Raw genomic sequence first — 15,600 nt, 5'->3', positions numbered from 1 at the left:
AATAATTGTTTCATAAAAAATAATAGTGTCGTCATATTAAGGTTCCTGAGTAGTCGCCACGGCCATATTGGAATGATGACGTCAGAAGCGAGAAATGACACGCTGAGAATTCTTGCGTGCTATTTTTAAATAAAAAAATATTTTAAAGAAACAAGACTACAGATCGCTTTAGTATACTCGTAAAATTGTCCGAAAACTAAGCTTGTCCTTTGACAATTAATAAATAACTGTAAAATGAGTGTCAAAGTAAGCCTAGTCATACGGGAAAACATGTAGTTTGACAGCTGTCGAAAGAAGTAGAAAATGTTCTTTTTACATAATACTTAACTTGCTAAACTTAGTTTTCGGACAATTTTATAAGTTTCACAAATACGTTACACATCACAGCATTAGCATAAAGTGAATAATTACGAAATGGCACGCAAGAATAATTTGGGCTGCCAAAACGTCACTTTTCACGCCTCATAGTTCATCGATTTGCAACGTGAGGCGCTGCATAAAAATTCTGACATATGGGTAATACGCTGATAACTTGTAGCTAACATGTAACATATATCAGGGTTGGGAAGTAACGTGTTACTTGTAACGCCGTTACCGTTACAGTTACTTTTTTTCGGTAACTGTAACGGTAATGGCGTTACAAATTTTATTTGTAACGGAAAAAGTAACTTCGTTACATTTTTCGGTAACGAGTAACGAATTTAACAGTTACTTTTATCGTTACTTTTTTCAAATTTTTTGATTTATTTAAGATATTATTCTTGCTATTGTGCGTGATAAAATTTTTATCTTAACCGTAAAGCCGTAAGCAAATCGACCAATTAGCATTCTTATTATGTTGTAAAAATGCTTGAATGTGATTGATCAACTTATGGCTCTTGCAGACCAGTGCGATGACGCGACGCGCGATATCCAATGAGAGCTTTATCTTTTCGGAAAAGCAGAGCTCTCATTTACTACCAGTTCTAAGTACCTTGCAACGAAAATTAGAAAATCTCAATAAATCTGACCTTATAGATTGCCATTCATTAGTTGAAGCTATTCAGCAAGGTTTAAATAAAAAGTAACTTATTAATTTGATTAATACATATGTTATTTAATTTTAAATAAGGATTTAATTGAAAAATATTATTTTATTTTAAACTATTGTTAGTTTCTCTTCTCCGTTGCATGTGCTCGACTCTAGCAATTGTTCTCGTCGTTCGTAGGATGGTGGATACGGTTCAATAAACGTGGTAATGACTTTAGTAATGGCCGATACTTTCGTGCGAGAGAAACAATTAAATACTTTTATTTAATTAAGTGTGGGGTTTGAGGAACCAGAGCACACTTTTTACACATACGAATAACGAATATACAAAATTCTCCTGACTCAATCACACAATGTCTTGGATAAGCCCTCGACCGTCGAGGCAGGGTTCTCCACTCAAACACACTCTCTCCACCGCGTGGTACGACACACACCCTCTTATTACCGGTTCCGCTCAATAAGTGACGATTCTACGCACTTGCCACGACGCGACTCTCGAACACCTCTTTCGATAACTGCGCATGGCATTTACAATTGCCTTCGTCCGCCATCTTACGCGGCAATTTGAAATCCTATTCTACATGCTTTAACACTATTGATTCAAAAGTATTAATTTCAATAAAACAAACAATGTCGCTTAATTTACTATATTTGATTTTAGATTTCTTACAATATTTGAAACAAAAGAATTAATAATAGCAGCATGTTTACATCCAAAATTTAAGTTAAACTGGTTAACCGGAGAAAAAAGAAAACGTGCTGAAAATTACTTGGAGGATTTATTGGGAATCCGATCAACTGAAAATTCTTCAAAAGCTGGAAAATCTGACGATCACGATGATTTTTTCATTTTTGAGCAAAAAACGGTGCAAAATGAATCTGAACAAGAAGAATTGCAACGGTTTTTAAAATCAAATAATTGTAATATAGAAATGTTAAACGACTATCCAAAACTTAAAAAACTTTTTATTAAATATAATACAGCTCTACCAAGCAGTGCATCTGTAGAAAGAATGTTTAGCATCGGTGGCTCTGTATTAACACCACAAAGAGGGCATTTAAATGATGATACTATGGAGCAACAAATTTTATTAAAAATTAATAAAGAATTTCGATAAAATTTAATCATTTATTTTGTAATAAACCTTGAATGAAATCTTGCTTACAATTTTTTAAAAGTTTTTCTTATGCAAAATAATTTATTAGTTTGTATTGTAAAAAAGTAACGGAAATTGTAACGACTTGTTACTTTTTAGTAACTGTAACGGTAACGAGTTACTTTTTAAAATTGGTAACGAGTAACGGTAATGAGTTACTTTTTGGAAAAAATAACGGTAACGGTAACGAGTTAGTTTTATAAAGTAACTTTCCCAACCCTGACATATATATAGTATATATCTTTTATATATCTATTATATAGTGTAGTACTCTATTAGAAAAATACTTGACCAAAGGATAAATAATATATTTTCTTATATACAGCTCCGTTAGGTCGATTATTGAGAAGGCGACGTAGCTCGGGCATTAAAGCGGGTGACTACCACGTATCAGACCCGGGTTCAATTCTTGTCCCTGGCACTTTTTTTCTCATTCGTTTTTATACAATCTAGCAACGAATATTTATTCATGTAAAATAAAGTTAATTAAATTAAATTTTTTTTAATTGCACTTTTGGAAGGCAATTTTCTTTTAATTTATTCATGAAACTGAGCATAATTTTTGTTAAACTTACAACCTTATTATTTTATGCATTCTACTCGATATAAAATAAAGCAAATAAAACGCCATTATTTGAACATAGTTATAATTTAATACAAAATTACAAACAAATGTGTCAAAACTTATTCATCCTTATTATCACTAACATCAACATATATATTCTCTACAGATCAGTTACAATTATTCGGATGATATACTTGTCGTAATTACTTGTTGTAATTTTGTATTAATATATAATTAAGTTCAAAAAGTGGCGTTTTATTTACTTCGTTTTGTATCGGATAGAATGTATAAAATAATAAATTAAAATTGAATAAATTAAATTGAATAAATTAAAAGAAAATTGCCTTCCAAAAGTGCAATTAAAAAAAATTTAATTTAATTAACTTTATTTTACATGAATAAATATTCGTTACTAGATTGTATAAAAAAGAATGAGAAAAAAAGTGCCAGGGACAAGAATTGAACCCGGGTCTGATGCATGGTAGTCACCCGCTTTAATGCCCGAGCTACGTCGCCTTCTCAATAATCGACCTAACGGAGCTGTATATAAGAAAATATATTATTTAAATATTATTAAAATCAAATTTTTTGGGAAATGGCTGAGCATTGCGCCCTTCCTTTGCTCAAGTATTTTTCTAATAGAGTACTATACTATATAATAGATATATAATAGATATATACTATATATATGTTACGTGTTAGCTACAAGTTACCAGCGTATTACCCATATGTCAGAATTTTTATGCAGCGCCTCACGTTGCAAATCGATGAACTATGAGGCGTGAAAAGTGACGTTTTGGCAGCCCAAATTATTCTTGCGTGCCATTTCGTAATTATTCACTTTATGCTAATGCTGTGATGTGTAACGTATTTGTGAAACTTATAAAATTGTCCGAAAACTAAGTTTAGCAAGTTAAGTATTATGTAAAAAGAACATTTTCCACTTCTTTCGACAGCTGTCAAACTACGTTTTCCCGTATGACTAGGCTTATTTTGACACTCATTTTACAGTTATTTATTAATTGTCAAAGGACAAGCATGCGATACGCTTGATTAAAATGTGCGCAAAAGAAATGTGCGTAAAATAAATGTGCGCAAAAGAAATGTGCGTGAAAGAACTGTGCGTAAAAGAAATGTGCGCGAAAGAAATGTGCGCGAAAGAAATGTGCGCGAAAGAACTGTGCGCGAAAGAACTGTGCGCGAAAGAACTGTGCGCGAAAGAAACGTGCGCGAAAGAAATGTGCGCGAAAGAACTGTGCGTAAAAGAACTGTGCGCAGAGGAACTGTGCGCGAAAGAAATGTGCGCAAAAGAAATGTGTGCAAAAGAACTGTACGCAAAAGAACTGTGTGCAAGCGAACTGTGTGTAAACGAACAGTAACAAACGTTTATTTACCAAATGAAATTAATAATAAGTGTCAAAAAATTTCAAAATTATACATACATACATGCATGTGTATGTATTTTAAGTTATACAAAAATATGTGTTGTGTCCAAAAGCAACGTGTCCAATTGAACGGTGCGCAAATAAAATGTGTCTAAACGAACCGTGCGCAATTGAAATGTGTCCAATCGAACGGTACGCAACTTTATGTGTCTAATATCACAGTGTGCGATTGCAACGTGTCCAATTGTACTGTGCGCAAGTGAAGGCGTCTCGTTCAAAGCCGTTCAAAACCGTTCAAAAGCTGTTCAATAGCTGTTCGATAGCCGTTAAATGCCGTTCGATAGTCGTTTATAGCCATTCGATTGCCGTTCGATAGCCGTTCGATAACCGTTCGATAGTGGTTTACATATTATAAGTAATAAATAAGTTATTTTACTAATTATCTGTCTCTCTCTCGCACCGCCTCGCGCTATCCCTCTCTTACAGATTGCGGACGCCTCGCGCTATCTCTGTCACACTTACTCGCGGCATCGTACCTTCGCGTTCCCTCTTCCCCGCGGCCCCCGCGCCTACCGTTCCGCCGCGGTCCCCCCGCGTGACGTCATACCCCCGGTGACGTCATACCCCCCCCCCGTGACGTCATATCCCCCCCGTGACGTCATATCCCCGTGACGTCACCCCCCCCCGGTGACGTTACCCCCCCCCCCTCCGTGACATCATACCCCCTGCGCCGGTTTCCCCTCGCCCCTCACCCTCCCTCAGAGGACCATGGCTTAGAACCGGCCTAGCTATACTACTTTATTGTAATAAATTTGTATTCCGCTGCCACTTCCTTTTCCTCTGCCTCTTCCTGTTCAAACTTGCCCGTTAAAAATTATTCTCGAACATTCATCAAAATTATATCGCGATAGCTAAGGCAAATATTTTGGATCGGAAATTCGGTAGCGGGCGAGCGCGTAAACAACTAACCCGCGTTCGCTTTCTTTCGCATTCGGCCCCCCTTTTTTTTTGCTATTCCTTTCACGATTTTGCCGGTTTTTCGTATCACTCGCAATACGCCGAGACGATCGCGCGATGTTTCTCACCGCCAATGAGATCATCGAAATTTAGCGACAATAACCGGCGGAATTCCATGCCGTAAAAATTTGCCCATCGTTTAGTCAGTCTTGCGCCCGATTTCGCCTGCCGACCACACATTTTCGCTGTGTCTCGTGCCCGCGTCTATCGGCCTAGGCTCGTCTCAGCGTCGAAAGTAGTTGTTATTACGGGCGCTAATCCAGTTCGCGCTAATTGCGAAGAATCTCATCAATCGCTTTCGCGACAAGATCTCTGTCGCGCTATTACTCGGCAGTGAAAAGGACACGAAACGGAAGCTTTCCGATGATCGTCTAAGCCGTCAATCTCGCACGATATAGTCGGCCAGCGCTATCTCGTTCTCCGCTGCGTGTCGAGCATCACGACCAAGTGTCCAGCTATTGTTAATTTTGTGACCTGAAATAAACTTAGAGGGTTCAGTTGAGTGCATAATCCTGCCTCTTTTCTTTCTCTTTCCGTTTGTGATCGTCTGTCCTCCAACGATTCTGCGGAATCGTGTTACGCGCACTCCGCGCTCAGCGCTGGGCGGTCCCGGCATTTTCATCTCATCGCGCGTACGGTCATCTCAAGGTTACGACGCGATCATTTGTTGGTCCTTCGAGCCGGATCGTGAGTGCGGGTGGAGGACAGAACGCTTTCGTCCCGAGTGAGTGTCATTTTGTGCGGACATAATGTCCGAATTATTGGCGTCGCAAGCGGCGCTCCAACGCTCGATCGAGCGTGCGCTTGAAAACTTCAAGAAAATAGGGAGAAATAATCTGACGGCGGCGAAGGTTCGCACACGTATCTCCGCTCTCAAGGAACTGTGGCGTCCTTTCCGGGAAGGTCACGTCATCATGACGAGGACGATTCCAGTTTCCGACCAGATTACCATGGATTACTTTACCAAAGCGACGTTCGACAAGACGGAGGAGGTGTACAACACAACGTGGGAGCACATGGTGGAGTGCTTAGAGGAGCTCGAGCCGCCATTAAGTCCAAACCAGTCTATCATGAGTGGACATTCGAATCCCGACGCGTCCGCTCTTTCGCTCTCCCATCTTCCGCCGATTCGCTTGCCACCGTTCGACGGCAATTATGCGGAATGGGAGAATTTCCGCGATCGATTTACCGCGCTTATTATTAACAATAAAGACGTGAGCGATTTCGCGCGCATGCATTTTCTCGCCTCTTCATTAAAGGGTCGCGCACTTGAGACAATCGGGAATATTGCGATCACGGCAACGAATTTTCCAATTGCATGGCACGCGTTAACAGCGAGATTTGAAAATGAGCGACGGTTGCTAACTTCACATCTTTCTACGTTGCTCGGCTTATCGGCAGTATCAAAGGAGTCCGCGTCTGACTTACAGTTTTTATGCGATAAAGCTAATATTGCGATTGCGTCATTGCAAAATTTAGATCGAACTCCGAGCAATCTTTGGAACGATATTCTCGTTCACCTTCTTTTGCAAAAATTGGACGCGGCAACTAGAAAAGCGTGGACTCTTCATACTCATCATGTCGATACGCCACCGACGTATGAAGATCTCAATAAATTTCTGTTTTCTCGAATTCGCGCGTTGGAAGAGTGTGCGTTTAATTCCACCGCTAAACCTGCGTCAAAATCAGCGACATCCTCGCGCGTTAATATCGCCACTGCTTCTACCGTCGCGCTGGCAGCTTGCCCGTTGTGCAAGGCCCGGCATTATCTCAACGCATGTCCAGAGTTTATAGGAAAGAATGCGACTCAGCGTCGGGAAACAGTAAAAAGGTTCAAGCGGTGCTTTAACTGCTTGAGTGCTCGTCACTCCGCACAAGAGTGCAAAAGCAAATATACTTGTCGATCGTGCGACAAACGACATCACACCATGCTCCACGCTGAGTCGGATTCTAGTTCTGGATCTTCGGCTATAACACCGCAACTTTCGCCGTCGGCCACAATCTCAGCAGACACGGTCAATTCGTTGTCAGCTTCCACGAAACCTGGCGTGCGACCGCCGGTTCTTTTAGCGACCGCGTTAGTTAGAGTCAAGGTCGCCTCCGGCCGTTCGGCTACGGTGAGGGCTTTGATTGATCAGGGCTCGGAAGCTTCGATTATTTCCGAGAATTTAGCTCAATTGTTGCGTGCAAAGCGAATTCGCATGCCAACTGCAATCGCTGCCCTTGGAGGCACTCCCGTCGCAACGCTCCGACATGCCGCCGCGATCGTAGTTTCTTCTCGCGATTCTGACGCTCCGTCGGTGTCAACAACAGCATTGATTATGGCAACGTTAACGGCATATCGTCCGAAACGCGTGTCAGACTATGCAGCGTATCCGCATTTGACAAATTTAAAATGGGCGGATGCTGATCCGACCAGCTCCGACCCAATTCAACTCATTCTCGGGTCGGATGTCTATCATGATGTTCTTCTTGCGGTCGTCGGAAGGGCAAGCTCGGCCAACTCGCGGCGCAAGAATCAATCTTTGGCTGGGTAATCTCCGGCCCCTTAACGGCAAATGCTCAGACTTCTCGTTTTCCTGCTGGGGACAGTTCGACAATCTGTTCCACCAGTCATATTACGGTGCACCACTGCACCTCAATTAATACTCTCGCCAAGGACATTCAAAAATTTTGGGAGATTGAGGAGCTCCCTCAATCTCACATTCTTACGCCGCAAGATGAACAGTGCGAGGCTCATTTTCGCGACACGCATTCGCGCGATGCCGACGGGCGCTATATAGTGCGGTTGCCCTTCAAGCGAGGTCCGCCGATTGACATCGGACGTTCTCGGCTCACGGCCGAGCGCCTCTTCAAGTCGTTGACTCGGCGGTTCCGATCGAATGCCGATTTACAGATGGAGTATTCTAATTTTATGAGCGAATATGAGACGCTCGGGCATATGCGTCGGGCGTCGATAAACCACGAATCGTCGGATCAACGCGTATACATTCCGCATCACCCGGTATTTCGTGACGGCAGTTCTACGACGCATTTGCGCGTGGTATTTAATGCGTCAAGCGTTTCGTCAAACGGCTCGTCGCTCAACGACCACTTGTTCGCTGGTCCCAAGTTGCAAACTGAGTTACCCGCGATTATCTTGCAGTGGCGGCATTTTAAATACGTTTATGCTGCAGACATTGCGAAAATGTATCGTCAAATATTGATCGACCCTCGCGACGTTCATTATCAGTGCGTTCTCTGGAAAGGCGACTCAGAGGATCCCATCGATTATCAACTGCTGACCGTCACTTACGGTATGACGTGCGCTCCGTATCTGGCACTTCGGGTTCTAAGAAGCTTGATCGATGATGACGGGCATCGGTTTCCACTCGCGACTCCTATTTTACGGGATCAGATCTATGTTGACGATGTTCTATTCGGCGGTGATGACCCAACGCTCGTTCGTCAATCTCGAGACCAGCTCGTCGCCTTATTGCAATGCGGTAAATTCACCTTACGCAAGTGGGTTAGTAACTCGTCGAGTATGCTTGAAGACATTGATCCTTCTGATCACGGCTTAGCCTTTGAGAAACCGATCGCAACTGACGATAAACTCAAGGTCCTCGGTATCGTCTGGAATCCGACGCGCGACGTCTTCCAGTTTAAAGTTTCGTTGAATGACTCTCTTCCGCGGAGCAAGCGCGCGATTTTATCGACCATCGCGAAACTTTACGATCCATTAGGCTGGGTCACTCCTGTCACAGTATCGGCTAAGATTTTTATGCAACAGCTTTGGCGGCGCAAGCTCTTATGGGACGATGTCATTCCCGAGCCTCTTCTAGGCAAATGGCAATCGATTCATTCAAAGCTTTCGCATCTCAACGACCTTCAAATTGATCGGTGGACCGGAGTTCAGAGCGATGTCGCGCATATCGAACTTCACGGTTTCGCAGACGCTTCGACGCTCGCATATGCCGCCGCGGTTTATCTTAAGGTTGTCTCCGTATCTGGCAATATTGTTGTCACTCTGCTCGCTGGCAAATCAAGGGTCGCGCCAATTGCGCCTCTCACTGTTCCTCGTCTCGAACTTTCCGCGGCATTACTCCTTGTTCGACTCATTGATTTCGTCAGAAGATCATTCAAATCAAAACCGCTTCCCTGTGTCTGTTGGACAGATTCAACTATCGTCCTCACATGGTTGCGCTCTCATCCATCTCGGTGGAAAACTTTTGTCGCCAACCGTGTCACCGAGATTCAATCTCGCTTACCGGATACTGACTGGCGTCACGTGCCTACTTCGGATAATCCCGCGGATTGTGCGTCGCGTGGATTAGTTGGCGACGAACTAATCAATCATGCCATTTGGTGGCATGGACCATCCTGGCTTAAACACCCCAAGGAGGATTGGCCTCCCGAGCCTGTTTCTCACCCTGTTCCTCACAACGTGGAAGAAAAGGTTATCGCGTTAAATGTTTCTGAGCTTCCAACTCACTGGGATCTTGCGTCACGATATTCGTCGTGGCCTAAATTGCTTCGCGTTACCGCATATCTATTTAAATTTATTTATGCTTGTCGACATTGTAAGGTCGACTCTCTAGCCAACGCTCAACCGAGCAAGGCTATCAATTCAGTCTACGTCGGGTTGGCAACGACCTTTTGGATCAAACGCATCCAAATTAACTTATTCTCTGATGAGATCAATCAGTTGACCAAAAGACAGCGGGTCGCGTCTCGAAGCCCTATCGTAAGTCTTTTGCCGTTTCTCGATGCCGACGGGATCCTTCGTGTAGGGGGCCGCCTGCGCCACGCTCCTCTTCCGTATCGAGTCAAACATCCAATCTTGTTAGCCTCGCACCCGCTAGTGCAGCTTATAGTGTTACAAGCGCACACTCGGGCGTTGCATGGCGGGTCGCAGCTCACTCTGAGCATCCTTCGTCAAGCCTATTGGATTCTTCGCGCTCGGAGCATGGTAAAAGCAGTGATCCACAGATGCATTGTTTGCGTTCGAGAGCGCGCGGCTGTCCCGACGCAGCTCATGGGGGATCTTCCCGCGATGCGAGTCTCGCCTCCGCCACGATGCTTTTCGCATTGCGGTCTAGACTACGCGGGACCGGTCAGAGTTCGGGCCTCTGCCGGTCGAGGAGTTGTCTCGCGAAAGGCATACATTGCATTGTTTGTATGTCTGGCTACACGCGCCATTCATTTAGAGTTAGTTGTCGACTACTCTACTGCAGCATTTCTCAATGCGTATTTGAGATTTTGCTCTCGTCGAGGCCTTCCGCACTCGATGTATTCGGATAACGGAACTAGCTTCGTGGGAGCCGATAAAGAGCTCCAGATTGCCTATCAATCGGCGATCCGCGATCCGAATTTTCTTAACAAAACCGCGTGTGATAACGTAACGTGGAATTTTATTCCACCGTCAGCCCCGCATTTCGGTGGAATGTGGGAAGCAGGCGTGCGGAGTGTCAAACATCACCTGCGACGCGTCCTAGGTGAGCACACGCTCACATTCGAAGAATTCACCACTCTGTTATGCAAGATTGAAGCATGTCTAAATTCGCGTCCTCTCGCGCCGTTGTCGGATTCGTTTGACGAGTTTGATAGCCTTACTCCGGGCCATTTTTTGATAGGTCAAGCCCTCACCGTTCCGCCGGAACCATCTCTTGTTTCGCTGACCGAAAACCGATTGTCTCGATGGCAACTTATTCGACACGTGTCAGAGCGGTTTTGGAAAATCTGGGCGTGCGACTATGTAAATACGTTGCAACAGCGACACAAATGGCAAAAGGTTCAACCAGCGGTTAAACTCGGCCAATTGGTCTTGTTACGTAATACAAATTTACCTCCCTGCAAATGGGAACTCGAGCGGATCACCCAGCTTCATCCCGGGTCGGATAGTTTAACGAGAGTGGTGACGGTAAAAACCGCCACCTCGGAATTCAGGCGCCCGATCGTGAAGCTCTGTGCTCTGCCAGTCGACAGCGTTGCGCCTAACTAGCAAATCAGTAGCACCCAAATTATATTGTAAGGCCGTGACTTATCGCTCGTGTGAGCCCATTCTCCTATTATGGGCATTTCGATCATAGTTCTAATTACTTTATACTTCTTTATAAGCGTATAGACATAACTTAGTGTATCATTCAGACCGTCTCGCGACCAGCGGGCGGTGCGGCCTAATTCTCTTGAATTTCGAGCTATTGAAACCCGCGTTTCAAGGCGGGCGGTATGTTCAAACTTGCCCGTTAAAAATTATTCTCGAACATTCATCAAAATTATATCGCGATAGCTAAGGCAAATATTTTGGATCGGAAATTCGGTAGCGGGCGAGCGCGTAAACATCTAACCCGCGTTCGCTTTCTTTCGCATTCGGCCCCCCTTTTTTTTGCTATTCCTTTCACGATTTTGCCGGTTTTTCGTATCACTCGCAATACGCCGAGACGATCGCGCGATGTTTCTCACCGCCAATGAGATCATCGAAATTTAGCGACAGTAACCGGCGGAATTCCATGCCGTAAAAATTTGCCCATCGTTTAGTCAGTCTTGCGCCCGATTTCGCCTGCCGACCACACATTTTCGCTGTGTCTCGTGCCCGCGTCTATCGGCCTAGGCTCGTCTCAGCGTCGAAAGTAGTTATTATTACGGGCGCTAATCCAGTTCGCGCTAATTGCGAAGAATCTCATCAATCGCTTTCGCGACAAGATCTCTGTCGCGCTATTACTCGGCAGTGAAAAGGACACGAAACGGAAGCTTTCCGATGATCGTCTAAGCCGTCAATCTCGCACGATATAGTCGGCCAGCGCTATCTCGTTCTCCGCTGCGTGTCGAGCATCACGACCAAGTGTCCAGCTATTGTTAATTTTGTGACCTGAAATAAACTTAGAGGGTTCAGTTGAGTGCATAATCCTGCCTCTTTTCTTTCTCTTTCCGTTTGTGATCGTCTGTCCTCCAACGATTCTGCGGAATCGTGTTACGCGCACTCCGCGCTCAGCGCTGGGCGGTCCCGGCATTTTCATCTCATCGCGCGTACGGTCATCTCAAGGTTACGACGCGATCACTTCCTCTTCTACGGCCTCCACCTCTGCCTCTTCCTCTTCTCCGTCGACCCCGACCCTTAGCTCGCTGCGTTCCGGCAATAATGGCTTGTATTATAAAATGTAAAGCTTTCGTCTGGAACAAAAAATAAATATTTCCTCTTAAAAATAACATACTTTCGTAGAGATACAAGCGAGATAAAAGCGAGACAGCAAAATATTCTATAATTTTTTGTATGAACACTTCGTCAGCCGCTGTCACATATGCGTAATGCGGTCCACCGTGGCCGTCGTTTCCTCGGATCTGTATTGTAACAATTAACAATACATGTTAGATGCATGCATAGACATATATAAAGCATATAATTACTAATTAATATTTATATGTATACTCACAGAGTTGCTCAGGTCTGACATAGTTTTACTGCCAGTTTCAACTTGCAAGTCGTATCGTTGACCGTAGTACTAATGCGTATGAGGCAGCGATGCCAGAAATGAGACGCGGCTGCGTTGATACGAAGATGGAGGGGATACCTTTAGCCGGGCTCACGTCGGTGAGCGCGCACCTAGTAGTGTGCTGTGGCGTACACTTCACGGCGCGGGGCTCACTGACGTGCGCCCGGTTAAAGATTGGCGCTGATTGGTCAGACTTTACTCAATAATAACTCCTTTATTAAGCATTATAGAAAAAAATGTTATAGGACTTTTCTGTTCAAAATAATATCCTCTACCTTCTCTTAAAGGATGTTGCACGAATTTTCGGACACCCTGTATAAGAAAAAAAGAAATTGTACTTACGGTCTTGCGTGAGTCTTGCAACGAATGAGACAGTTTTCCATATCATTATGACAACTATTAAATGTAATATATATTAAGTATAGGAAATATGAAGTATTTTACTTTTTGATTTTGTGACGACATTCTACATTTATCGTTTGTTTTCTACATTTATCGTTTGTATAAAGACAAGCAGTATTATCTTATTCTTGGTCTAATTGATTTTCTATTTTCTTCTCTTACTTTTTAAACACAAATTATTTTGATTAATGAAAAACTAATGTTTTACAAATAAACATTATAATATATTAATACTATTATAATATTAATTATCTCATTGAAATGCGGAGATAGATATATATATTATATGTGACACACTCACAAATATTAATGTGTTATATATGATGCATAGACTGATGCATACAGAAAAGATTTATATTAATTTAAGGTGCCGATAAAGATAAAATATTATAAATATTAAGGATATATATGGACAGATTAGATTGTAAATAAATAATACCAATATCTGGCTTTGCCAATAACTATGTATACATTACTATTATACATTTATATACAATTGACAAAAATGAAAAACAAATAATTTGAAGTATATAGTTTTTATTTGCGAAACCAGATAGTAGCTTCATTTCAAATAATACTCATAACTTTTTTATTCAAATAACTGCATAAAAATATTAATTTTCAATTGTAACATAACATTATATAGTATAACAAACATTACATGTGTATTACACATGTCATAATAAGTGACATTTATATTTGAACGTGTATTCAAACAAAAAAGTTTTAAAAAGGAAAATTTTTTTCTCGTTGACAGTAGTAAGCATGTATTCACGGGGAAATCTATATGTTCCTTGAAGGAACAGAGACTTGCTTGAAGTGTATTGACGTGTCTTTTCTCTGTAATTTTTGATTTTTATTGACGTCTCTTTTGATTGTGATTTCTTAAAAATCACTGTTAGGTCGGTATTCATAGTCCGTTCTTATATTTAAGATCATCTTAAGTACGGTTTTAAGATGCTATGCGGCCATTTCATTGGTTGAATGGGATCTTAAGACAATCTTAAATATAAGAACGTAAATACTATGAATACCGACCTTATATCTTTGTGTGTGGTGTTATATGTATATTGCACAGTATTCATTAACATATTTCTCTTTAACTATATTGAATACCATGTGCCAACGAGTAACAAGATAAACGTAAATGCATTTCATTAAAATCTTTGTATTATTCATATCTTACGATCATTGATAATAAGAAATTTAATATGTTTTCCCAATTGCATGACGTGCTTGCCAACTTTTAACTTTATAACTTTTTTTTTCATTCCGTGATAGAGTGCTCGTCTATGACATTTATGCAATAATTTCAATTGAGATTGCGATCTTCCATAACATTGGGAAATGCATATTTCTTTTTCTCATTATTAAAACGTAATAATTGAAGTAAATTAAAATTCGGTTCTAAATTTATTTGCAATGATCGATTTTTAAGATACTTATAATATAAAAATAATGAAGGAAATGTTTTCACACTTTTGTGTTAGTTATAATATAAATTTTAAGTACGTTCTATGTTATTTATTTTCTTCACTTTCTTCACTTCTAATCTTTTTATATAACTTTATTTATTAGATAAATTTTTTACTTTTCTATTAACTGCGCTGACTGTTTTCGCAGCACGATTATTATATCGTGTACGGGAATATATTTTAACAGTCAATAAAAATTTTAACGCTTGTATGTGATGATTGTAACACTTATCATTTATGTCAAACCATGCAGCATGCGTTTTATTCGTTGCATACATACCCTCATTCGCAATCTTCTCAAGGACCTGTGTGGATGCCCAATGATGTTGTCACGTACGATTAAAGCTCATCAATTGCGTTTTGATAATATCTGTAAAGAGGCTTGTTGGTCGAGCTAATTTTGTCACTGTTGGAGCATCCTCATCTGCGTTGGGATATTCACGATATTCGATATATTTTTCATTTGGCGTTGCGTCTTCCATTGGCGTTTTCAATATTGTTGCACGACAGTTTAGGCAATCATTTCTTTCGATACATCGTCGTGCCACATATTCTGCAAAAAATGTTATCGCATTTTCGTCATAATTACTGAGTATACTTACATTGTTTACATCACATTCTTCGAGAATGTCTGCATGTTTGTTAAATAATTCTATTATCGAGGCAACATCATCAATATCATCATCAATATCATCATTAATAAGAGCAATATTATTTTCACTCATACAATTTTCAACCGTCTTAATAAGGTTTATTGATGAGAACTTCACTTTCAGAACATTGCACATTGCTTTTATCACTTGTTTGAATGTAACCTGTGGAAATTATATGTCTGAATGAAAGTCGAACCATTCTTGCGGTTGGATTAGGATTAAATCCTCCGCGTTGTCGAATTTTTGAAAAGAAATGTTCTGCTGAATCTTGGTTGCATAAACCTGTTGTAAGTTCAAATCTTTCATTTTTACTTGCAAGTTCCTTATACAGGGTAAGAATTGCTTGTTTCGTAATAATAAAATCTTTAAAGCAAGGAACTTGATTTATTCTGTCCGGGAACTTGGACCATTCTAAAGACCATTGCACAAAGTACGACAATAGAT

The 15,600-nt window shown here is 41.5% G+C and overlaps 1 protein-coding gene and 1 pseudogene across 1 annotated transcript; one reads left to right on the top strand and one right to left on the bottom strand.

The window, feature by feature from the left end:
- The first annotated feature begins 5,903 nt into the window (after positions 1 to 5,903).
- On the top strand, positions 5,904 to 11,137 carry LOC138935162 (uncharacterized). Its single transcript, XM_070299589.1, has 2 exons — positions 5,904 to 7,687; positions 7,747 to 11,137. Exons 1-2 carry the CDS (start codon positions 5,904 to 5,906, stop codon positions 11,135 to 11,137), a joined length of 5,175 nt encoding a protein of 1,724 aa, XP_070155690.1.
- A 3,458-nt stretch (positions 11,138 to 14,595) lies between these two features.
- Positions 14,596 to 15,355, bottom strand: LOC138934696 (uncharacterized; annotated as a pseudogene).
- Between the last annotated feature and the right edge of the window lie 245 nt (positions 15,356 to 15,600).

Source organism: Polyergus mexicanus, unplaced genomic scaffold (genome assembly GCF_030449975.1).
Source record: "Polyergus mexicanus isolate NDT 795.1 unplaced genomic scaffold, iyPolMexi1.0 SCAF_7, whole genome shotgun sequence".
NCBI classification, from domain to species: Eukaryota; Metazoa; Arthropoda; class Insecta; order Hymenoptera; family Formicidae; genus Polyergus; species Polyergus mexicanus.
Note: the sequence above shows the minus strand (reverse complement) of the source record. Positions and strands in the feature narration are given on the sequence as shown.